A 27,917-nucleotide genomic window follows, 5' to 3' on the forward strand; every position below is an offset into this window, starting at 1 on the left:
ACTTAACAAGCTCACGGGCCGTTAACAAACGTAGCGTAATTACAGACATTTTCACGACTCGTCACCGATTAAGGTAACAAGGGATGATAATAAACAGGTTTGCGACTTTTCTCCATCACGTAGAACGCCTTCGGCTTGCCGTTTCCGGGGAAGCTCTTGTGGATGCTCGTGGACCCGGATTTACCGGCGATTGGCGCGTAATACGACATGGCGGCCTTCTTCCGATGTTTCTTCACTTTCGCGGTGTTCCTCGAGTCGTGAAGTTCGTTCGTCAACCGAATCCTGTGCACGCTCGAGTCGTCCAGCCTGTACGTCTTGTCGCTCGCGTTGCTATTCTCTTTTTTAGCTGATTCCCCAGTTTTATCATTACGTTCGACGTAGCTCAATCTCTTGTCGTTGTTTCTCACGTGTTTCGAAGGGCTGCCCTTTGGCCGGACGGAAATCTTGATGTTATCAGCGGTCAAGTGTTTTTTGTTCCCTTGCTGCGCCGTCTCTTTACTTATCGTCGCGTTTTCCTGGTGGATATTGTCCATAAAATTCTTGGACGAGATGCTCAGGTTCATCTTCGCGTCCTCCAGCTTCTTCTTTGCTTGCTCGATTTTCAGCTGCGTGTGCAATCTCTTCTTCTCGCTGATCTTCTTTACCACTGGCAGATTCCAGTGATAGATCTTGGCAGGCTTTCCGTTTCCCTGAAATCCGACGGGAAAATTGGATCCGGACTTAGTTACCTTTTGGTCTTTCGGGGATTTGTGCGGTTTCGTGATTGTATAATAGGGTGGACTGGCTGGAAGCTTCACGATGTAGACGTGGCTGTCTCGGTGCCCGTGTCGACGGCTGTACGGCTGATGGATGCGCGTTTGGGCGTTGAGTCCGGGCGGCTCGGGTCCAGCCAGTCGTTTCTTGTGATGTCCATCTGGGATCTCAAGTGGCGCGAGACCTAGTCGATTCAAAATCGCCGCGTTGCTCGTGTGAACAGTCTCAAAGTTGGTTATCGCTTGTTCAGATACGATCGTATCGATATTGCTGAACAGAAATAGCAGCGTATAGCTAAGCAATCTGAAAATACAAAAATGAAAGATTATTATTTTTTTATTAAAGTTCAGAGATTCGTGTAAACTAAGGGCGTTCGATAATAAAGGGGAGTTTGATTATAATAAGAACATTCGTCAGTTAAAATTGGAAACGAACGGGAGAGAGAAGTGGAATAGGAAAGATTGATAATGGAGGGTAGAGAAATTCAGAGGGAATTATTAAAAAAAAGTCGGGGGAATAGGAAAAGGAGGGAATAGGAGAGGGATCATGTCAAGTGAATACGGAGCTTGCGGAACGATATTAACGTTGTTTTTGGTCAAATAGATTAGAATCGAATAGATACAAGACGCGCTTCAACTCGTCGCATGTCCAAAACATCGTGTATAACGCTTTGCACCGACCCGAACGAGAGACCAAGATTAGCTGCTATCTCCCTGATGCAATTTTCTCAACTCTTCTGATGTTTTCGTCAGTCACAGAGATGGTAAGTGGACGACCGGAACGAAACAAATCATCTATCAAGCTCGTTCCACCACTGGTACGAGTCCTCGTAGGCTACCGTTAACATTCTAAACGTTACCGCGCATGATATTTTGTTAGAAAGATAACATTTCAGGCAGACTCTTTGCTCAACTAAATTCGACATAGTGAAATTCCCAGAGTACACCAAATGATTACTTGTTTACGAAGCTATTACGCACAAACTATCTGACAGATTACGCGTGAAAAGTGACGTGAAAAATAATGATTTTGACAATATCTCAAGCGTGGTTCGTTTAAATAAGAAATTCCGGCTACTTTTTGATCATAAGGTATATATTATATACATATAGTTGATGATATAGAATGAAAATGGCGAATAATTCTTTTGAGGAACATAGAAACAAAACGAAAAGAAAGGTTCAAAAAAACAAATGTGTTTGATGCAATTGAAATATTTATTAGAGGAAAATTTATGAAAGTTTTGATAATCAACGGTATAATATTATAATCAAATAAAATCACACATGTATTACTTTTGTGCAATACAATGAAATGAAATTTGTAAGTTTATCTCTTTGTAAGTTGTTGTAGTCGATTATAGCTGATGCAAAGTTCCTTTTTAAAGTAATTAAAAACCCAACGATATTATTTGCACGGTACCGCGTCGTTACCGATTACATTGTTATCTTGAAACCTAATGGGGCGTAATAACCAGTATTCCAAATATCAATCTGACTTTGACAGTAGTATATCTAATAATTTATGCAATGAAATTGTATTTTATTACACGCACACATATCTATACAACACTAACCTTTCTTTCTAATTCTTTTATTAAATTGTATTTATTTTCTAGTTTTCTGTTGTACTTTTAAAGTAAAGAGAGCGTAAATGCGTCACTTCAATTCCAGTTGCTGGAGTTGTAATAACTTCGAGTCTGTGTTCGTGCAAGTCACCGTTAACACCGTTCGAACTGTACATCAGGGCAAGGAAAGAGTTGAATGAACCGCAACTTTGCCCGAAGCATGAAAAAATGCATCATGTCAAACAAAATACAAACTGAAACACGTTAAGTAAAAAACCTTGAAAAGTGAAGTAAAAGAACTTGAAATAGCGTACATCGTGTCGAGTAAACGACGAGTTCCCACTGTTTCAAACTTAAATTTAAGTAGCTTAGAACGTCCATAAGGATTTAGAATGTTGAAGAACTTCGTTTCAGATTATATGAGTAGTACATTCCAGTACATGATATGTAAGATTCTAAGCATACAGAATGAGCAAAATAGACACCAGTTCAACGATCTACCGCTTAAACATAGTTTTCTTCAAGTAACTCGACTTGCTTAATACAAACTTAAACTGAAAATGAATTAAACCAACTTGAATTCCAATAAAAATTGGAGGAAAGTATAATATATAAATATAAAAATAGTGATTTCGAAACGAATTTGTCACAGTGGTTCATGTAAATTAATACGTTCTCCAAATAGTAGCGCGGTAACCGGGTTTCTGTTGGTATAAAATTATTTTCTTAACCATTCGGTAATTTGAACAAAACTGGAGAGAACAATCGAGGTGAAGAATAACAAATATTATCTGACACTTCTCGCTGACAAGCTCGTTAATTAATTTTCATTAGCGAGAATGTATATCCCGAGAGCATCAAAACTTCGTTCACGCAGTTTCGTGTGAACCTCGAATCTCGACGCATCCGTCACTCTATTAACTTTATCCGAATCTATCTACAGATGCTAAAGCATGGCAAATATACATGTAGATGAACATGATTCATTGAATTCATTGTTCGACAAGATTCCTCGAATCACGTACAATCGTTTACACAAGACACGTTGACCAGGAATAAATTTGGCGGTCAAATCGAACGATACTAAACCCCATTCCAAAGACTAATAATATAAATTAATCGGATTCGATAAAAGAGTTTTTAAGTAACCAGCATTGTGATTATGTATAAGGTGTTCTCAATTTAAATGTCAGGACTCCTGAAGCGTGAAGATCGATAGATTAAGAGAAAAAGCTCTCTAGAGGTCTGTTCGATTTTGCTTCATTTTGTAATAAATGGCAAAAAGGGAAACAAACAAGATTTCTTCTTTTTACTTGTTTATTTGTGCCTATTTATACATATTGCATTGGGAAATCTGAATAAATAAGCGGGATAGACCGTTTTGTTCTTTTTTCTCTGCTTGTTGAAGTTTTAATATTTAAGTTAAGAACTCTTTGATTATTACACAGAAAGTGATAAAATTTCTATCTGGACGAGTGATTCCGCTATTAAATCACCAAGTTACTGTTCTTGTACCTGGCAAGGAGCCAGATTCTCTATCGTATGTAAAAAATCCGACAGTTTGAAAGCATTTACATTACAATACCAGCCAGTTCGCGAGTAATCACTTAGGATCGAATAGTGCGTTTAGACGAAAATAAGAAATGTCACTTCTTCGACTATCATCAGACTCCGGAGGCAATTTTCTATTAAAGTTTGAAGCTGCCTCGAGCACATCCTGTATATGCGACGAGAGTCTCGGGTGAGGGTAAAGAACGAGAGCACTACAGTATCCTCTTATTGAGTAAGCAAGTTACAGTAACCGAACATAGACGGTTCTAGCATCGACGATGACAGCGATCGTTATTCTTTGCTCGAGCGACTTGAACGACTCGCACGAATGCCACAGTCGAAAAAGGGCTCAGCCCGCAATTACCGATTCTGTTTCTGTACCAGCGAGAAGATATCCATGCGACCATACGCTGATCGGTAATTCATTATTGTTGGACGTATTCGTCGTGGGCACACGATTGGCAGGTTGGAGGAACGCGGAAGAGGCGTCCAGCCAGGGGAAATAGCGGCGAAGAAATCGCGAGAGGCAAGGCAAGGCGAGGCGAGGATGAGCAGGGAGAAAGAAAAAAGGAGAGAAAAGTAGAAAAACCGGAGGTACAAGAAGGCAGAGCCAGCCAAGGTGGAGGTAGAGGGACATCAGCGTGTAACTGGTAAAGCGCGTGTACCGAAGCACGTGCGTGAGCATACAAGCACGCGTGAGAAAGACCGACGGTTGAGAAACGCATCGGCAACGACTGCTTGAAAACGGAAGGAAGGATAACAGGGGTAAGCCCTCGCGGCGACGGAATAAAAAATGAAAATGACTAGTTCCGGCACGTTGCGGTCAACCGAGAGTAATCTTCGCGATCTTCACCCGGATCAATGTTTGCGGGTTATTCACTTTCGGCTCTCGGTTCAACCCAACCGGATGGGACAGCCGGGGGAAACTGGATGACTGTTAAGCTTGATCGAATAGGTGCATTTGATACGTGTCGCACAGTCGGTCAAGCGACTCAATTCCCATCGCCGCCCTGAAAACCGTACAGAATGTCGGAAATAAAGATTTTTCGTGACTTTTAATAAAAGTAACGACTCCATAAATCCTTTTGAAGTTTTTAGTATATGTATTATAGTTTCACTTGCATTTCAAAAAATATAAAAAGAGTTTGTTATTATTTTCATTTCTCAATACAGTCTAGGACTTTCTAGGTTTCTCTAGAAACTTCAAATCAAACGAATTTCTCTTTTTAAATCAACCAGAGAAACGTGTAACAACAACAACAACAAAACTTGAATAGAAATGTTCATCTTATTTATACAGTAAACATAGCTCATGAAATTAGTATTATTGTGTAAAAATTTGGTAGAGAATTCAATTACATACCTATGTGTATATCTCTGTGTACTGGTATAACACAATCGATAAAATATTTGTTCAGTTATGTTGGACGTAAATCGATCTTAATAACTTTGTAAGAAACGTTGAAGTATAAACGAACGTGTATGAAAAGCCACAAAAAGTTTTCGTTTTTATCTACAATTATAAATTCTCTCCCCTTAATCCCTTCAACTTGAGTCTCTTAAAAAAAAACATTGCTCGTTGACGAGTAAATCCATATTTCAAAATTCTGCGGTGCTTCAAATTTGTCTAATATCAACAGCGCTTCTAGTTAAATCCATCGGTCACGTTAACTGTCATTCGATCCTATACAATATCTATTTGAATGTGTTCTCTTTCAACGCTTTTGTTAATCGATCTCATTACATGGCAATCTGCCATTTTATTACCAATCTATCGACTAACTTCGTTAACTACTCGCTCCAATCTCTCGCTCTCTCTCCAACTCTAGCCATCAATTATTCACCTCGTCTCTTTTCTCGAATATAAATTATTAATGCGGCTCTATCTGGGAACATGACTATATCGCGTTACTTCAATTCAACTTGGCGGCTATGCTACCAACAGCAATAAGTACAAATAGCCATCTAGCAGTACAGCATCTTACAACACGATTTCGCAACAAACACGATAATAAAGTTACGAAAACCTTTCTGCAACACTGCATGCTGTTCTACAACGCTAGGTAGCATGATTTTTCTTAATGTTTTAACACATTTAAAAACTAAATTACCTTATATAATCGATCTATATCTCTGGAATATTTCAGAAGTGAGACAACTGAAGATCGACAGTAAGGTAACCGTCCGATCTTATATTGCCGAAAAGTTAAGTTAGGTTAAGTTAAGTTTCCGATCGCAATACCACATGAACTTCTCCCTCATTTGTTTTTTATTTTTTGCTCTCTTTTTTTCTTAACAGTCAAAAACCCGAGCAAATATTTAACCAAACATGAAACTAAAATTGGTGGGAATCCAACGCCGATTGGCAAGCTGCTTGAAAGGTATTCAAGTTCTTTCGAAGGTTTTGACAAGAGAAAAAGTGGAGAAAGTGGAAAAAGAATCAATTTAAGAGGATTATTACCTCATATAACTATTTTACGTTATATACTCTCCTGGAAGCACTTTGATCTTAGCTTCGTTTAAGGTGTTGCTGTATTAGTTTATTAATTAAGTTTATACAAAAAGGAAGCCTAGCTGTGCATTAATGGAATGCAAACATCCATTAGACGTGGAACGACACTTTTTTCGATTACTAAAGGAACGTGGCAGGTATAACATTATTTTATAATTATTATTTTCTATATATAAATAACATTTTTAATATACACACACTTTAATTTTGCCTTGTTATTTTTTTTTAAGCTTCTAAAGCAACAAACGCCTGAAAGAAGTTAAAATGCTGCTTAATATTGTGTTTCCTTTTCTTTTTTTACATTTTTATGTTATTATATACTATATTATTGTATAAAAATGATCTCTTACGCTTTCATTAACTTTTCTTTTTTTGATTTGTAGCAAGTGGGTCGAGTAGCTGACATATGAATGTCTTCTATTTTGTATATATCCTTATTAAAAATATGCTATTTTAGTTTCGTTCATTAATGAAACTTTAGAATATTAAATATATTTATTACAGATATATTTATATAAGTATATTCATTTTTAAATTATTTTCTATATGCTTATATATATACTATAAATATATAAAAATATAAATGTTATGTAATCTAAACAATAAGAGAAGCAACCTATAATGAAAAATATTATATATATAATATATATAATATTATAGGTTGCTTCTCTTATTGTTTAGATTACATAACATTTATATTTTTATATATTTATAGTATAACATTTATATTATATGTCACATTATAACATATGTATTTTATATTTTTTTTTTACTTTTTCTTGCCCTATTTTTCAATGTATTAGAAATAATATATCTATTATTTTTATTAAATTTAGATTAACTGGATGTGAGAATAAGTCAGGGAGACATAGGAAAGGAGAATAGAAATATAAAAGCAAGTAAGACAGAAATTTAGATGACGCTGCGATCGGAAACTTAGTTCCCGCATGCGCGGTAAATCGGCAACATTAACATCAAAGATGAGAGAGCTTCGCTAGTGCATAACTGTGCTGGTAATGGTTAGCGATGGCCCGAGACGCCCCCTAAGGTGACTTACTACACTTAAAATAATGGCAAGAAGGAATGATACACTATTAGCGGCTTAAATAGCGGCTTTACATAAAAATGTATAAATAAGTTATAATTTATTCATTTATAGCTCTATTCCCATGTCGTAGCGGAAGCCGTCATGTCCAGTTCACGCGCCATCGGCGGCAAAGCTTGCCGTTTTAAATGCCATCTTTTAAATTTTTAATCATAATTAATTGCGTATATAACATTAAAAAAAAAGAAATGTTCGTTTTTAACGAGTTTTAACGAGTGTTAAAATAAGGTTACCTGTACGTAGTCATTTTCCAGTCACTTCTAAAGCGCCAATCGAGTGCAGTCGCATGAAAGCTTCGATCAGAGCATCAATAATCAATCCAGTTGGTTGATTCGTTTCATTGTTAAGGTAGAACGTGTTGGCGCGTGAGTACGAGGACCGAAAGAAAAAAGGAATGAGTATAGGTAAGATTCGACGAGAAACGTCAGTGATTTCCCCAGGGTTGTAAGGGCCTGCTAAGCCTGCAATTTGTGTCTCGGCTGAGTTCAAATTCGACGGCGAGAAAAGGCAACTAGCCACCCGGAACCTTGCGTACTGCAACGTCCGCGTGGAATTATTCATTCTGGACGACTTAACGTATCCACGCGATTCATTATTGGCCTAACTTGACATGTTGACAGTCAGAAGGAAGTTGATTAAGACGCGACGCTAGATTCGCTGAATTTACCAGATTAGGAAGGTAATCAGGGTTCTTGTTCATTTACTGAGAGAAGCATTTTGTCAATTTGTATAGTTTAAAAACTAAAAGTATGAAATGCCGTTGAAAATTTGTCCTTAATGGAAAATACCGAAGGACTATTACTTAAGGGACAATTAAACCCATGACACTTTGACTCATATATTAAAAATATTGTCGAATATCCTCAAAACGTTTTGACAATATAGTAATATATGGATCATCGAACTATTCGAGTAAGACTGTGTGAAATAACTCAGGAAGTTATCTCGCCAATTTCACAGTTCTTAACCATGCGAAACAAGAATGCAAATTCTCAGCAGAGATTAACTTTTCTAGTCCACTGAACTCTTAAATTCTTCAAATTCTTCCAGTTATTCGTGAAGAATTCCAATGAAAAAAACAATAACGAAAAAAGGGAAACGATAATAAAATGAGATAAAAAGAAATGTTAATATTATAACGAAACTAGAATAAACAATTCCTTTATAGTGACCAATAAAAGCTTGGTCAACCTTCCTATAGCACAAGATGAATTGATACGTTGTAAAAGAATCGACTATATCACACTCATTTTTCAAGAGCTCCAAACATCTATACTTGTAACACTACGAAATTAATACGTCCAACTACGCGTGTAATTACTGGATCTGGGCAGAGAAACTTTGCTGTACAATCTGCGGACCATTTTACGGTAATGCGCGAAACAGGCTTTAATTTTCGCGACGAAAGATCATCGAAGCGCAGGCGATTTCGCGTTCGTGAATAACTCGCGGAACACCGTGATACCTGGCCACGTTAATCCAGAGGTCGCAGAGTCATTTTGCGGCCTGACAGAGCATTAATCCGTGACGAGTGGAGAGAGTTTGTTCACCTTGGTGTGATTACTCGAGCCACGGCTATGGGCCGACTGCGAACACCACGGCCTGTGACCACAAGTCCAGAATCGAGTGTGCACGCTCTCGTGCACATACGATTCCACGTGCCAGGGGAGGAACCAGCAGCGAACACAGAAGGTAGCTGGACAGCTAATAAAAGCTGCGATAAAATCCGAAAAAGTGAAATTAGAATCGTTCCGAGTAAAAATTATCGTCAACCTTTTGCGAAATTGCGTTTCAAAGCAAAAGTTGTTTTAGCAGCGAAATAAAATCACGCAAGTAACAATCGTTCCTTGATATCGTTCGATTATACGATCCCTGATCGAATCATACAGAATTGCGAGAACCATTATTTCCAACTTTATTATTACTCATAGAACGGCGAGGTTGTATAGTCCACGCGCGATGAAGATAAGCAAGAAGTTGAACAATAATAGTAATCATAAGCGAGATGCTTCATTGACAATGTTGATTATTACAAATTAGTATAATGTTATGTGCTGTTAATCGCTACCTAACCAGATGGCAGAGTGGTAAAAAACGAATAGAATGTAGGAAGCGAGGAGCCAAAGGAAGTAATTCTAGCCGATAAAGATGAATTGAGCGTACTATGTAGATAGACAAAGTATCGTCACTACGTAACTACCTGTACCCTCAAGATACAACAGTACCCCACCAGGAGTGTTCATCAGGTGCAGGTTCTCCCTGGCTGTGGTTCAATCGTGGGCAAACTATAATATTATCACAGCCCACCCGTAAGGTAAATGGATCGATTTGTAAAAAATTAATTGCGATCGAGGCTAGTAAGTGTTCGTGTATGTACATACATACATAAACGGGGCTGAACCGAGAGCAATGAACATGACGGTTATCAGCAAGCGCAAGCCGCTGGAATTCAACTGCGGCCCTGACGTGACTGAAATATTATTTACCGATTTCCGTTCGGACGAATATGCTCAAGAGAACAGAGACATCTATCATAACTTAAGAGCACATCACCGCTGCGCATCGTTCGTGAGGTAGGCTAGAGAAAAACCGGGCGGACGTGCTGTCCATAAATCATAATGCACCGAATTCGTCTGGACCGCGCCGGACCAACATTCATTGCAATTAATTTCTTCCTTCCGCAAGGTGGCTGCTGCGAAGAGATTTCGTTTTCAACTTATAGCAACCGTTCGCGTACGGTGTTCAGCGAAATTCCGAGGGTCGTTCCAGTACCTTGCGCGTAAAGCTATTGAAATCAACGATCAGAATGTGCACGGTGGATTCGTTATTCTTCGATCTGCAAAGGTTGCGCGTACGTTCGCACCAGCTACAGGAAATGTATGTAAATTCTTAGACTGTGATTTCACTATTTTTTAAATTAGTAAATCCACCACTAATTCCAACGATAGGTATGGTATTCAACTTACGCAATACTAATTGTGTTATAGCTACTTCGAGTTATTTATTTTATGCCTCATTTATTTATTTTCAAGCCTCCAATTAAAAGAGAATTAATCATGCCACGTAAGGTTATTTATACCGAAATCATTAAAATTTATCAGTTGTGCAAATTGAGTTGAAGTTATTATTTATTCCATAAATCGATATGTATTCTACTTATGCAGATTCCTTAAATATACACATACGCATACTAATCTATTCGTTATACCCAAATATACATATATCGATTATAACTTTTTGAATTTCTTGGTATTCTTGCTACAACTTCTTTTATCATGATTAAAATCCACTTTCGAGTACCTTTTTCGTATACCTGTGCATTCTTTGACTTTATCATCTCTCTTATGCCTTCGTGTTATCCTTAGTCGCCTTGTTAGCATCCCCTTTAACAGCTTATTCCTATACCTTTATCCCTCTCCCTTAAGTCCTACTTTCATGTCTTTGCGTAATTTCTTTTATATCATAAAAGAATTTCACATATGGTTATCGTCAAAACTCTAGCTGACTTCGCTTCTATGATAAGTCTGATTTTTACAAGATTGAAACTCTTTCTACTAAATGTCACCCACGTCGCAATAGAATGTACTCCAGCAAGATGGATAAATTACTTCTCACCGTTTATCTAGGATACGTGCTGTGCACGCGGCAGTAGTCGGAACTGAAAATCGTTTACAGTCGTTAGGTAGTCGTTAGGAAGAATTTTAGGAAACGTAGCCATTAATGAGCTACTAGGACCACTTATTGACTACGGGGTGCATGTCGTTTTGTTTGTTGACCGAGGAACAGTCAACAGCGTGGATGTAGACCAACTTCGCAAGAAGATAAAACGTGCAACAAAGACGTCGTCTTAAATCCAGAAAAATAAAAACTATATATCTTTTTGAAATATTATCTGATTATCAACAAGCGATTCAATAATTTTACCCAAGATTTACTTAATCTGACACGTGAAGGAGTGCAATAGTAATTTTAAACACTTTATGGGTATCATTGAATAAATATAAGAGTACAACTAATTTTAATAAAATATTTCATAGAGGAAAAACTCTTAAAAACTTGACAGATCTTATTTTATTTACGTCAATCAAGTGACAGAACGTAGTAATAACAAATTTCGTAGAGTTGAATATTCCCATAGCGACTTTATGTGCATACAATTTTGAAATTTCAAATTACAAATTACAAATTTCGAGAATGTATACAGAGTTTGAACCCCTTTGCAGAACAACCGTGACCGTGAACAAACTATGTCACAAATTTACCGTACGTTGTCGTCACCTGCCAAACGTGACCGAAGACGATCGTTTCTCTATGCTCATAGGGAGGGAGGCTTAAATGTTTAAGCCGCAAACCGGTCGACGACCGGTTTTATCGTACCAGCAAGAATCCAAGTGGATTTCCACGTATTTCATTGGACACGGATGGCGATAGTCGGAGGGGCGGTTGTCATTTTCTCTCTTCCCTTGCTTATCCCTTGCTTATCCAGAGTGAAGAGGATCCCTTTTAAGGGAAATGCATTAACGAGGCCGCTAACAGTACCGGTGGATCGGCACAACTGTAACAATTGACGAAACAACCTAACAACAACTCAGGTTAGGTAATTGGAGTTGCCGCGGACGCATCATATCCGACATAACATACCATCAGTTTGCTGTATATACCATAATACCATAATATAATGTACATAAATTTCAATCTGAACGGTAGGTTACCATTGTTACACTAAGAGTGAAACAATATTTCTTGTGGCTCACTTGGAAAGGAATCGATCGCTTCCGTATATCGCAAAAAGGACGGTCGATAGCCAAGGATGGTACTTGGGTAGAGTAGGTGATTAACGTCAAGGAAGGGTATATCTCCGCGCTCAGGAAACCCATTAAGGATTTCCCTCGACATAGATCCCTCATTACGATGGATCCTTAATCAGGTGACGATCTCTACTGATCGATGAAGAGTAATTTTTACGGTGGGGTTGATGATAACAATAAAAGGTCCAGGGACGAGGGAAGCGTGAAAAAAATATGAAACGAGCGAAGACTCATACCGTGGGAGAGTATTATCGACTCAAAGTAGTGCGGACGGCGAGCATTGCCAAGAAATCCTGGGCAGACAGAGACGAATAGGGGTAACGATCCTTTGCCTGGTACGGCAATTCGAGCCGCAATTCGGAAATTAGGAAGCACTTACACCATGCTTCTTTTGCTATTCTCAAATCAAACTAAAATATATTAGATATATCCGTTGAACATTTAATGAAACTTTAAACGATTTGAAACGATACCAAAAAATCAATTTTTCATAATGTTTACTCAAAGATACAAATGAAATTAATGACTTTTGCTTCACCGAACACGGCAGAGATTCTCTAACGAGTTCGTGCACGCGATTCACCTGTCGTGGCAGAAGTTATTCGGTATGTAAAATTGTTCACTACGTGGAAAACCGTCTGAAAGCATCCGGCGGTCACGCATTCTGCTTCCAAGTTACGTGCCACGAATCTCGGAATATCTATAACGATTTTATCGATTCTGCAACGATTTCGTTTGAATACGAGTGAACAACAACAGAGTATCAGACTATAATATGAAAACGCTAAGTAACTAAATAAGGGGCCCTCATACGACCAATACACATTGATAGACAGACTACACTTTCCTCATACAATCGATATTATTGGCAATGGATTTAGTTTCTACTTAGCGTTCACAGATTTCAAATTAAAAGAGGGCATGTACAGCCATTATTTTATCAATATTAATAGAAAAAGCAACGGAAAAAAGATTACAGACTACAGAGAGCGGCAAAACGGATAATATATGTGTATATGTGGGATAAAAAAGATTTTCAACAAACATATATAGCGACAGTTCGCGCCATATCATGTAAGTACACATATAAATGCAGATCCAGACGACCGGGCGATAGTTACGTGGTTCTCTTATTTAATTCGGTCCGAATATCTGTGCCGCATCTGAAGCGATATAAAGAAACATTAAACCGTGTCCACCGCGTAGGTGACACGCATTCTTGGCGAATTGCAAACAACGGTCCTATAGAAGAAGCATTTGGAGAGGAACAGGGTCTCCCTTCGCATTTACATTGATCGTAAATTCACCACCCATAAGCGTATACCTCGCCATTAGATTCCGCACCACCCATGTCGCATGCGATACGAGGAAATTTCATGCACATAAATATGTATGTGTCCGTGCACGTGAAGTTTCATTGACATTAATTATTGCCGCTTGACACTCGAGGAGTCGGCTGTAAACATTTCTGGGAGTCGTGTGTAGTCTTTCGTATGCCTGATTTTGAATACATTGTAAATCTCATTACTGTGATCCAATAGATATTCAACTTGTAAGCTTGTTTATTTTAAATAAATTTCATTTTTGTCATAACATAAATATATGTGTCCAAACGTTAATGTAACTTAAATAAAAATCAAATCCTATGCCATTTAAAACATGAATGCATGCTATTGCTATTGTAAATAAAATTCACACATTATTATCGTTTGTCGGCGAGAGTAATCGTATCATGATTATATACACCAAAAAATAATTCTTTTCTTCATCGCAAACAAAATTATAATGCAACACAGGGAATTATACGTATACGTAGGTGACGCATGTATGTATAACGAGCTTGGATAACGGAAGATGGATGACTAAGGATAGCTACACGAAATATCTAAGGAATGATTGATCCTAATGTGTAGGCAGCATTTACAATGGAACCAGGCAGCTACGGTATCTACCAACTCGTGTCGCGAGCTGGCATTTAACATATTCACAAATAATTCGTACAGCTAACGTGGGTATTAATTGAAATTTTCGGCTAAAATAGTCGTTTCCAAGGCAATCTTATCATCCATCATCACTCATCCGTCCGTGTCGCTTTAGAAGGTATTACTACTTTTCATCGAGCAGTTCAAATAATGCGTCGGTCAAGTATTTCATGGCAGTTTTATCGAATCATTTATGCATGCTTTTAGCATCAATAGCGGTAGCAAAGATTGCTCGGGGGAGAATCACCCTCGATACCTGAAATATAATATACAGCGCAATATTATATAATCCAGCTTCTCGTCCGTGGATTTCACGAAAAAAGCACACTCCAAATAGAACGAAATTAAGCTACCGATTAAGAAGCACGAATTTCTTGAAGAGAAACCCCTGAAAGTAATTTAGCCGTAGCTGGCACACCCCAAACGAGCACAATAGAGCTGGCTCGAGGGTCTCGGAACGTCTCGTCGTATCGAAAAGTTGGACGCAAATCTACGGCTTCCGAGACTTCAAAGGGCGCAATTGCTTGTCTGATGGAAAGTACCGGGTATGTATCGATATTGCTTCCAAAGTAATTTTCGTAACATAGATCGAAAGTTTCATAAGGAAAACGCGTGAATGCGAGGGAAAATTAAGAAGGGGAAGAAATTGTAAATATGTATAAAAGAAATAAATAGGGGGGCGCAAAGATGGTGGGTACGATTGCTTTTTCCGAGAAAACCCGTCTATGGGGTCATTGTTTCGGTCACTTAACCCTACAACTTTTTGCCCCATAATACATTCGGGAATCTTTCGTTGGTATATCATTCATTCACTGTCTAACATCCTGAACATTTTAAGCGTTCCAAGGAACCTGTTACTCGGCTAGATTCAAGATACCAGCCGTTTTTTCATCCGGCATTATTCGGCCTCTCTTTCTACATCGCTGAGCGCGTTAATTGCCGCAGTGAAGCGCTTAGAAGCCCTGCCCTTCTTTAATTAGCTAATTGGACTAGTGCGACGGAATTATAAATGAAAGTTAAATCGCCTGTTCATGAAACGATATCGCTGTCGAATCAACGATGTAATTGGCTCAGTCTTAATCTTGAACTCATCAAGGAAACGTTTTCCTCTATGAGATACAGTATAACTAACAGTGATTCTCCGAATGAGAACGATGCCGTCAACTCTGCTAACATTTCAAGGCATGTTTCAAATTCATAATTTCATTTTTTTACATAAAAAACTCTGGACTGTGAGGCAAGGAAACGTCACATGAATTACTATTTCTTTATTCGGACCATCTTTTTGTTCTTTTTTATCGCATGTTAAACCTTCAGAGGGTAATAAAATAAATGTAGGAAAGAAAAGGACCAATTTCGTGTTACAAAAAAATATTTAGATATTTTATACGTTTACATTATAAAAATGTTTGAGTATTTATCTGTTCTCCAGTGACATATTTTAAATGATTTTACAAAATGCGAATAATGTCTTATTGTCACCATTTTACAATTCTCTTTTATTATTCCTTAGTCAATGGTTATTCTTTTACCAATGTTACGCGGTCAATCTTAACTCTTAGAGATAACCATATCATGTAGAGTCGCACTTATTTATTTGGATAAAGACGAGATATTCTTGTAACATTAAAAAATCTTTACAAATTTTATGTCTATTGGTTAGACATAGTAATATGGTGTTATTTGTAAAGAAAACTTCCAAATTTGCTAAGAAAATATAGAACTCATATAAGAGTGTATACGTAGCATGCGCATGTACGTTTGAGAAAAGGCTTCCTGTATTAATGATAGAGATAGGTGCATTTTGAACATGACGAGATTCATCGAGTTCGTTAACGAAATCTGCTATAACCAAGCGGCTCGATGAAACGAGGAAGTGTAAATGATCTCAGGAATCTCGTTCATGCGCCAGATGTATTTTTCGTTCTCGCACGGCGTTGTCGGATAGGGTTCGAGTTTTTCAGGCAGCTGTTGTTAATGCTGTTATTCGGAACTCAGCAGTCTCCCTTACGCGAATGACATACGAATGATTCGATAGGGATGCTGAGAACGGGAAAAAAACTAGGGAAATTCACTTTCGTAACGTAAAACGGAAAATTTCAATATCTTATACATCTCTCCATCAGACATTTACGTTGAATGAATGGTTTACCAGAAATTTTTAATGGTTTCGCTATTTAATTAACACAGGTACGCGTTTCTAACGGCTTTTACCTATCTATCTATTCGGTACTTGGTTAATTTCACATTAAAAGAAATTCCTCTTGGCTGGTATAATTTGCGATAAAGTAACACATATTCTGCAGTAATACTGTGCGAAGTCTCTTTCGTTTTTCACAGTTTGATGAACACTGATCTGGATTCGATCATTTTACAAAATGCCGACGTTAAACACGTCACCTCTAACATCTCTCTCTCTCTCTCTCTCTCTCTCTCTCTCTCTCTCTCTCTCTCTCTCTCTCTCTCTCTTGTAAAATGACTGAATCCAGATCAGTGTTCATCGATTTCTTGATGTTCATTCGGTAATTTTGAAAAATTGAGATTTAAAAATTCAAAGAAAGAATGAAAGGTACAATTCCGTGGTCTCCGTGACTCTGAACGTTTCGCGCATGTTTTATAAACAATCAGGAAGTATCGTTATGATTATGGGAATGTCTGGATGGGAACTTGGGGTAGAATGGGACGGATCTTCCAGTTAGTGAACAAATGTTGCATTGTCGTACATTCGTAACCACGTTTACCCTTAGTATCGGGACTCAGGGCCATAATACTTTCCAATTGAATTATATAGTTCCACAATGGTCAGGTAGTGGCACGTGCTATTTGGAGTCCATGATGGGATCCTAATGAACCCATAAATACTCGTACTCTCATTGTCCATGGAATAAAAGTTATTCAAATTTGACAAGTGTTACGTTTGACATTTTTCGATAGACATTGTCCCTCAAATGTACACTTGTAAAAAATTTTATGATCCTAGATTTGATCAAAATTGAGTAATTAATAATCAGAGTAAACGTAGTGTAAATACATACATATATGTATTAGTTGATGCAAGAGGAATGTCGGTTTTTATATCGAATCTTATGTTTGAAATTTTAATAAATTCCAAAATAAATATTATCTATGGTCGTTCGTATTTTAAAGCTTAGAATCTGCTCTTTATTTTTATTACACATATATATATGATCGATCCTAATTATAGCTATATTATGATCATTTTAGCAATGCTAGACAAAAGCAATTAAGAGCAATTTTTTTGTACGGGTTCAAGCGAGGTCGAAAAGCAGCTGAGACGGCTGGCAAAAACAACGAAGCTTTTGGCCAAGATGCTGCTAACGAAAGTGCGGTATAACGATGGTTCGTTCGATTTCTCAGTGGTCCAGTTCTTGTAGGTCCAATTCTTCTTCATGGCAACGGTCGACCACACGTTTTAATGATGCGATAAAAGCCGCATGAGTTGGGCTAAAAAACTCTGGACCATCCACCATACTCACCTGACCTTTCGCCCATCGACTATCACTTTTTCAAGCATCTCAATAACTTTTTGCGCGAGAATTGCTTCAAAAATCAAGATGATGATGAAAACGTCTTCAATTCTTTCGGCATAAACAAATTTGTATCTCGTTAGTAACGCTGCATTGATTCTAATGGTAATTATTTTAATTAATAAAATCTATTATAAAAAAAGTTATGGTCGTTTAAAATTGAAGGTTAAAAACCGACATTCCTTTTGCATCAACTCAATATATGTATATATCAACGAAATTTCTCCAATAAAAATCTATCAAATACTAGCTACCGACTTGTCGTCACTTAATTTCGTATAAAATACAGGCATTTTCCCTGAATAATTTATTTCTTCCGAAAACTACACACAGTGCATTTAAATCATTGATAACTCCATTAAGCCGCAGACCAACTTACCATCAGCAGAGTCTCGTTTGTACGCCGACGTTATACAGTCGTATATGCAGTCGATGCCCGATACGTATACTTGCATGTAGGAGATAAAAACGTTCGAGACGACCAGAAATGCAGATCTCGTCCGAATCGACCTTACAGGCACGAGGAGACCGCGTGATGAATCGATTCAGGAGTGAGGTGCGACGTGCGTCCGTCGAAGTATGTACGTACATAATACATGTATGCATAAGAGAAATCGAAACGAATCAAGAAGCTGGGGGAAAAGAAATGGCTGAAGTTGAATTAGCAGCCAGCCACGTCCGAAACATTCGCTGGCTGTTTCTTTTCTTCCTTACCATCTCCGCTTCCTGCATTTGTCTCAAGGATTCCCATTTTACTTTCCTTTCTTTTCTCTTCTTTTCCGTACCCTCCTTAGCTTCCCGTCGCAGAACTTAACGCGAGCCCTATTCAAGCAGCCACGTCAAGCAAAAAGGAAACAGAGAACTTTGGTTCGACGCAGGGCGACCAAACCGTTGCCTCGTCCAGCTGAACCAACACCAAACCAACTTCGACCAATTATGACTAACAGATGTCATTACCAAGGATATCGTTGTCGAAAGGAAAGCATACTGACTGTGTGTGTATGTTATAATTAATGATTACCTAAGACGGAGAATGTTAGCGGAGGCTAGTCTACATTCGAACGGAAATGGCAGCACGTGTGTACTATGTCTGAAATTCATCAACTTCATATCGATTGCACGACTGAACTTTACTGAACGAATGATTTTACAAGTTCGATAGACGTTTTTTACGGGTAGGTGAATCGGTGGAGGTGGACTGTGAGTTTCTCTGTTAGACAGAATTTATCTCAAATTTGGAATCTCAACAAATATATTGAAATAAATTTAATAAGAAACTGCCTGTGTCCTTGTCAAGAGATATACGAAGTAGAAGATCGATGAAAACAATATAAAGAGACTAATAGATACATTTGACGGCATGACCATTGATTAAGACGGCAGTAGGAGAAATTCTAGTAAACGCCTTATTAACTGAAATACTTTGATGCAAACGAACGATAAAGGAAACAACATCCATTGAACGTGGCCAATGCTAATGCAAGTAAAACGTCGGCGAAAATAAAGACTGACAGCGGCGATTACGAGATAAAAGATGAGAGTAAAAGATCACGAATTACGTTAGCCGGTTCGCTTTATGGCGGAAGAGCACGTGAAACGTAATTGCAAGGAAGCGCAATTTGTGCGTAGCCCCAAAGCTCCATTCCCAGATCGTTAATTCTGCGCTAGCTCTGACCCTGTCATTATGTATGTTCGGCAGTAAAGTTTGATTATATGTTTCATACGACTGAAGGGCGTTGAAATTTGGGGAGAAAAAGCCGGACGGAAGGGCTACGCTACGAAGGTGGGAGCCGAAAATAGCGTTATCGCCGATAATTGGACGCGTACTCCGACATATACTTCGCGTAAACGACCTCTTTTTCCCCTCGACAAACCCTTGGAGCGTTGGAGGAACGGTGTACTATGATATGCGTGTTGTACAATCGCTATTCGCCTTTGTCTAGATGACTTTCACATTTTCATGTTTCTCTTATAGACAAATTATGTGAAAGTATTTGTTGCGATGAGACTAAAATACACATATAAATATTGTATTTCATAACTATGCGTACTTCACAAAATTGCGTATTTAACTGATGAGAGCAAATGATTACTTATTGCATTAACAGAAATTGCAAAATATCTTAAAAAAATAAATAATTCAATTGTTTTCCTGTTCTGTAGAAGAAGAAGGGGTGTCTCTTCCTTCATCCCTTTCTGCTTTCGGAGCTGTTGGAGTCTGTTGACATCATATATTACAATAGACAGAGAATTTTGGTGTAACAATTGTTCGAAACAAGAATAATTTCTTCTCTGAAGAGGTTTGCTAACACTATGAGGTTGGTATTACCGTAATTAAAATTTTTACACGGACGACCTTGTAACGTTATAATTGTTCTCCAATTGGCTAAACTCTCTACAGTTTCGACCAATAATTTACACAGCCAAGTATCTTACAATGAATTCCAACAACACGTGTACATCATCACCATGTGTAGGGTGTTTATTTGAAAGTTTCACATTTCAATATTTGAAAAGCAACCCATTTCTGAAAAAAAAATGTTTTGCTTTTATTTCAAAGTAGATCAAATTATTACGATTCTTTATATTATATAACATAAGTATTATGAGTTAAACGTAATTTTTCACCCTATAGAACAACAAAACACAAATTAGTTTTTATTGCTTATTAAATATAAAAATCGTTGCAAAACTGTTCATTTTTACATTGAATAGACCAATGCTATCAATTTCCTGTGCTAACGATTTTCTATGTCAAATTGCTCCGATTAAGCTTTGCTGATCGTTCAATAGCACCGATGTCACTAATCTAACCAGCGTTCAAGCGTGCCGGTTAACCGGTCACCAATCTGTGGACCACAATTTTTAAGACAATCAATAGCTGGCATCCGTCCACTAACCACTATCGTGGATTAATTAACAGTGCCAGAATTGAAATTGTAATCTGTAAAATAGATCTAAAAAATTGTTTGCAATAGATCAATGAAAAGGGTACCTGGTGTGTTCTTCATCAAAATTCAAGAGAGGACTTTGAGTATGTTTTTGATAACTCGTCGACAATAATGGATTGTTCGTTAATCAACTATTAATCAACTACTTGGTAACTTCCTGTTTCGAAAAATTTCTGCAAATTTCTGCAAAACTTGATGAAATGAACTTTTTGCCTCCTCCATTTAAATAACGCTAAAGTGTTTCTTTATGTTCCTTTCCGTAAAAATTTTGCAAATAATCGTTACTCTTCATCTCTGATTGATTTCATTTAAATTTCTTGATTTTTTCAATTACTATCATTTCCTATACTTTCATCCTCAATATCTACATATAATCACAATTGTGCCATGAAAATTTTGATCAGCCATCATTAACCTCTGAACCGCGAAAAATGAGCTAACGTAGCTTACGCCAGTAAAAATATTTCATTACCCAGATAAATAATTTGCTAGTTCATGAAATTCCTCGAATATGTACAACGTTGCTGCTACGGTCACGTTTGCTTTAGGCAAATCTAATTATTATAATTAACTTGTGATTTATTGTTTACGTTCCCGATTTATTCGTCCCCGTAGAGGTGTTCAGGCGACCTTCCGCAGGAAAGGCTCCCAATTACAAGTGGCTCTCTTATGTGGAAAAAAATGAAAGAAACGTGATTTACCGACGCCAAAAGGGAGAAGAACGGAACAGGAAGGCAATGCTTCAACCTCGAAAGCTTGTAAATCTACGAGGACGAGGTATAGGAATACGTGGCAGGGAGTAAGTTGCAATCATTTCTGGATAAATTTAGCCTCGAACGATGCATTTGATTTTTTACGATGTACGCACAAGTAACGTACATCGCACGGTGTTCTCGTGAGATGTTATTTTACCGGATTGGGCGGTAACGCGGCATTGAGCCGCGTTCATGCCTTTTTAGGCATTCACGGTGTTTCACGGAGCGAATAATGAAAAGAACGCCGACTGGCCGATTATGCGTAAAAGTAATTGCACACCGGCGAGCGAAAAGGAAGAAGTGAATTGGCAACTACCGACGAAACTGGAATCCGTAATTTCGTGGAATTCGTAAGAAACGCATGAGAGCCATTCCGCGCTCGGAAATTAGACCACAGAATCTCCAACTTCCGAGTATTTACGCCGATAATTACGCGAAATTAGATCCTGTTGAATTTGTTCGAGATTTATATCGCAAATGACCTTCGATTCATTCAACTTTGATAAAAACTTTGATAAGTATTGAATACACTTGATTAATTTCGAGTTGAGCAACGCCAATCGGTAATTAAAAACTATGAAAGCACGAACCATAAATCTTTCTCATTCTTCATTTTCTCCTGATAAAAATCTTGTTAATTGTTGTTAATTGTTGATATTATGGACCGGATATTTATTAATCAATGGTTAACGAACGGAAAATATATCATTAACGGGCGGTCCGTTACACACCATCATTCTTTCTCCCCACCCGATTGCCGTGCGATGTGTCCTGCGATATAAATGCGTGCATACATACGTACCATACTTACGTCCAACACTTCAATGGAGACGCGTGCTGCGCTCAATGGACGCTCAAGAACAATCTATTTAACCCTTATTAGGTCAGTGTCAATGACCAAGATTGAAACGCTAGCGAGACAGGTGTCGACATCGATGAAATTGATGAACTTGAACTTATATAAAATAATAGCAATACAAAACAGATGAAAATATATTATCCGTATTTTGCCGGTGTTCTTGAATTTTTTGTTTAATTATAGACGGTATTGAAAAATGTTTCGGATTTAATTTCTATGATTAGTCATTAATTAAGTTACTAATGTTTAAAAATCATTGGTTTAAGGTTTATGGAACATTTTTCCAAATGCTACGTGGCAACTTAACGAGTCACCCTATATATCAGTTGAATATAATAATGTAATGTAAAAGATATCGCTTTCTACGAGTCTATATACTTTGCTTCCGCCTACATCCTGTACGCATCAATAAATTGAGACTAACAGTAAATTTGCTGCATACTTGAGAAGAATATCGTGCATTTCCATCAATAAGTTATTGGTATATTAATAATAATTGATTATAATATATATAATAATTGAAAAATTGTTTATTATATATAATGATTATTAATAATGATAATTGATATATTATATATAATATATATAATAATTGCAATATTGATAATAATTTTACTATAGATTATCTCGGACATCATTTGTTCACAATATATATGTATCTTAAATGTGTTCTGTTTTATTCACCTACAATGCAATTTTTTGCTTTCATCTCAACATTTGAAATTTGACTTTCTCCTATTTTTATTCTTTACATTAGAAACTCTGATTGCTATATCCAATTCTTACTATTGGATTACAATCATAACTAAGAGTCTGTACAAGAATATTATTTATTGCACAAAAGAAATTTTCTTCCCGATTGATAACACCGAACGATGTTATTATTGTCTAAATTATCGAAACTTTAAAAATGTTACTTTCGCACCGCGGTAAACTTTACTCATAGTATATATTATACTTTAAGAGTATCTCATGATCTCTCGGCTCTTCAAATATTCATGAGTGAACTAGCCGAACGAACATATCCGATGCACTCCGAACGCATCCCAGACTCCTGCTTCTCCCCTCCCGTTCGCGCCGGCTCTTTGACCTCAGCATCACTCTGCATAACGGTACATCGGCCTGGACGTTTGCCTATTATGTCACTATATTCACCAAAGGATGCTGTGTACCGTAACCGTAGCCTCGATGGAAGTCGCTCAGTTTTTCCAACTTTTTCGCAAGAGCCTCCGCTACGCGTAAAATCAAACCGAGCAAACGAGAGAGAACGGAGAAACGGATAACCTGACCCTATACACTTTTAATGTACACACTCATGGTTCGCGACAGTAGCGTATCGATATATCACTTATCAAACTTTGTATTCCTATCGTCCACCTTTTCACCTTTGCTTCCAACTCTCACGTACAAAGTACACACGTATTTGCACGGTTACTCGTTTTGATCATTTATTAATGTTTTTTACAACTATTAGTGAACACAAGTTGACTACTATTGTTTTAGTCCAAGCCAATGTTAGCGAAATAGTGGAAGCTATAGCCCCCTCCGATGAAAGCTGTTGTTGGAGTTTCCCATAGGGAAGTATACTTCAATTAAGGAACGTCTAAGGGTGCGTACAGACCGAGCAACGTGAATCTGGAAACACGATTCCAGCAAATTGCGGCGACACGAGGAATTCGTGTTGGCAACTCGTGGGGAATTCGGTAATTTCGGTGCCCATGCGAAACTTTGTTGCTGTGATTCATTTAGATTTAGACATGTAAAACCATAATTATTATTCATTCGATTCCTTTTTTTGTCTCAAAATCCTAAATTAATTTTCAGTATATTATTATTGACCAAAAATGCATCCAATTTTTCAACGATCAGCTATTGGCTGCTTCGTCGTTCGTTTCCAACATAAATTTCTCCTACAAATTGTTCCTCTCGATCACATGTTGGCATTTCCACAGAGTCCGCGGAGTTTTCGATTCGAAATGGGAAATTTGGGACGTGGCAAATAACGCCGCTTTGATATTACGCCATGAAATATTGACAGCACCCGGATGAATTGCTCCGTCACCCATTGTATTCTTATCCCATCCTTCGGAAGTATCTGCTCTATTGTACGGGAATGTTGTTACACCTTATCACACACGAATTGTCCCAAGTAGTATTTTGAATTTTGCGTTTAATCTGGGAGCCTGCATACCGTGGTTCCGTAAAATCTGTCCGAAGTGTTCCAAGAATGAAGGGGTGAGACCACTTGCTGCTCTAAAGACTCGACTTTATAGACTCGAGAGGAAGCATAGTGTTTCCTCTCCCGCCCTTCCGGCTTTCATTACTAAAGCAGAAGGAAGACGAAACTAAAGAAACAACAGAATTAGAAACATCAGAAATCGCATTAAAATCTCCCTCCCATTCTCTCCTTTACTCCCCCAGGTATTTTCTGATTCACTCAGAACGTGCACACCATTTGTGCACGCATCGTAGCCAGGCTATTTATGCCTATGTCTACTTACGTACAAAGTAGTCAGCATGTACGTGCCGAGCACGTAATATATCGCGTGTCCCAATCGAACTGCCACCCCTCTCAGTTTCTCTCCTTTCTCTCTTTCTTTCTCTCTCTCTCTCTCTCTCTCTCTCTCTCTTTCTTCTCGTCTCGATCCTTCTTTTCTACGAACGAACGAGGGTCTCTCAACAAATAGACCTGCTGCCTGGAAACGGTTGTAGCCTGTGCGAGCAAACACGTACAAGCGTCGAAGAAGATCGCGTTATTTTTAGCTGTTTTGTCCATCGCCGACGCTTTTCAAAGTCTCTCAGCAAATATATATACTGTATATACCTGTGATCGAATGGAATCGACCGAAGCCAACCTTGAAACGTGATATTTCTTCTCTTTTTCAAAGGGGAAAAAAGAAGAAATTTCATGCTTTCTTTCCAGTCATTTTTCATCTCATAATTTTCCTAATTTTTGGTTATTTTCTTTTTAAATAATTATAAATTAATTGAATAGGAAATTAGAGATGTGATTTGTTAGGTAGTCAATTACACACCCGATGTTAATACAACCTCGTTTGATTATGCGGAACGTTCGACAAGAACGATAACTGGCTTCATAATCGAACGTTCGATTCGCGCGCATCCTGTTTGGCGTCAAGCGATCGAGCTTGCAATCGAACCAAGTAGAACAAATAATTCCAAACGTACATACAGTGGATGAACCATGTAAGAACAATTCACATCTTCAACCGCAATCATCTCCGTCTCGCCCACGGAATCAATTATCAACTATTTTATGGCCTAATAGTGTCTTTTCGAAATGATATCTTCGAAATCAATTTAACCAGTTGCAGAAGCTGATTTAACCGCAAGTAAGGAAATTGACGCGCGAGATAAAAAAGATTCGATGATTCGTTACCACCGCCGCTACCGGTGTAATACTTGACGCGCAGGGCGCGGGGTACTGTGCATGCAAAAGTAAACACCGCGAGTCTGTCGAACACTACCGACCTCACCGTGTGTGCGTGTGCTACATTTTCTTTCTATCGCCCCCTAGTGCCCCCTACCACCACTAGAGCAGAGTTTTGCCAATCTCGTTCGTCCCCTATGGTTGGCGACTAACACAGAAAGCAGACGGTGCTCTTACTGTAAATCGCCAGCACACGAAGAAAAAGGCAGAGGCCGCACGGTGGTGCACACCCGTGGCTCGTGTTAACGTACATGTGCTTGTGTACATACGAGCCTCGATGCGTGGGCGACCCCTTCGGATCGCATATCGAGTGCCAACAGAGGCTAACAGAAAAGTGCACAGTGAATGTCGAATTACGATACCGTTTCATGAAAATTCATCCCCCGATTTCCCTCTGTCAATTAACGACGTTTAATTGACTTTTTTCTTTTTTATCTAGACTATTCGTACCTATACCCCAGGGAGTAGTTTCTACGAACGATTTAAAGAGATATATTTCTAACAATTTATCTAAGTAAAGTTTCACCTTTCTTTCTTACCTATCTTGAAAGCTGATTGTATATCCGTAATATATGTTGTTTATGTGCGTTACTTAAATTATTGCAACTAACTCGGTTTTGATTTATTTGTACAGATTTATTCCAATCACCTAGGAATAACCTCATCGATAAGCAGATCATAAACCATGTAGGACATTGGTTATCAAGATTCGTGACGTCTCGCCCTGCGCGATGACGATTATCTCATCGTAAAAATGATTCATATCTCTTGTAGTTTCCCGACTTTATGCTAAATGTATAGACAGCTATCGTAATAAAGATTTTCCGACCATCGATGAAGATCAAATTACCTAGATCAGAACCTTCACGTTCATGTCTGTCTCCGTCAAGTCAATAATTTATTACGATGGGCTTTGGCTCAAGCCGGGGTCAATATTGACCGTCCTAGGATAAGGACTACGGCGCCGTTCGCCGCGAACTACCACAAATTCAGCCGAAAGAGTTTCTCCGTTTGGATATCAGACAGAAATAAAAGGAAAATGGAACAGATCAGCGAGCATTGTTATAGTGCGTAAAAATTTATTGGGAAACGCAACGAAAGCCTTCGAGATTTATTACGCTAGCACCATCTCGTGGCGTTATGGATTTTCGATATTTCCGGCTCCCCAGGAGAAAACTACTTGCTCGGCTCGTCTGCCACCAATGAACGAACTTGCGAGTTAACTGTTCGACAACGTGCCACGAAACGCATCCTTGGCCCACGCAAATATCTTCTACGTCCACGCGATATCTACATTACGTTTGGCAGAAATACGTAGAATTGAAATCGGGTGAATCTTATCCAAGACTGCAAAAGGCGTGTATGCGTGTGTGTGGAGAATTTCTCGCAGGAAATACGTATCCTGATTCATCATTTTACTGATTTCAAAAACCTAAGATGAATACATTGTACGCTGCATTTCCTTTCGAACAGTTTTACTCGAACATCGAAAGAAAATCTATGGTACACTCCCTCGGCTGACAAATACTCAAGACGCAAAGCATAAAGTTTCGAAGAATTTCCATTAAGGAATATAAATACATAGATTTCACAGTTGTGCAATTTTTATTACACAAAACAACAAACGTGCCTTTACAAAGAAAAAAAACAAATCTATAAAAAGTCTTACCTCGCGATCGTGAACATGCTGTGATTAGTTAGTTCTTTCTGAACGAGATACAGGTCAGCTTTTTGTTTATCAGATTTGGCCCATGAATCCCCTTTGCAAACGTTGAAGCACCGTTAAATCCCGAAGCAAACCAAACGGGCGCGCGTCAACGACTGAATCGAGACAGCACGAGTAGGAGTTAAGGAGAGTAGCGCGAACAGTGTCGATAACTGCCGAAGACGGCCGAAGTTGCATTCGAAAAGCCGATGCGAGTCAACTTGCGACCCTACCATTTCCAACCCTTTCGTTTAATCCCTAATTAATATTGGTAAATACAGGTCTCCGACGACTTTTTTAGACTCACCCCCCTACCTCACGTGGATTCCATCTCTCGTACGTGTATACATTATGTATGATCAAATTTTCC

General features: G+C 38.2%; 1 protein-coding gene across 1 annotated transcript; it reads right to left on the bottom strand.

The window, feature by feature from the left end:
* On the bottom strand, positions 1–27,646 carry LOC143432213 (uncharacterized). The gene is made up of 2 exons (XM_076908982.1): positions 27,512–27,646; positions 1–1,056 (listed from the first exon to the last, which is right to left on the bottom strand). The coding sequence occupies exons 1-2, from the start codon at positions 27,526–27,528 to the stop codon at positions 69–71; spliced, it is 1,005 nt and encodes a 334-aa protein (XP_076765097.1). The 5' UTR covers positions 27,529–27,646; the 3' UTR covers positions 1–68.
* Positions 27,647–27,917: the final 271 nt, after the last annotated feature.

Source organism: Xylocopa sonorina, unplaced genomic scaffold (genome assembly GCF_050948175.1).
Source record: "Xylocopa sonorina isolate GNS202 unplaced genomic scaffold, iyXylSono1_principal scaffold0059, whole genome shotgun sequence".
NCBI lineage: Eukaryota > Metazoa > Arthropoda > Insecta > Hymenoptera > Apidae > Xylocopa > Xylocopa sonorina.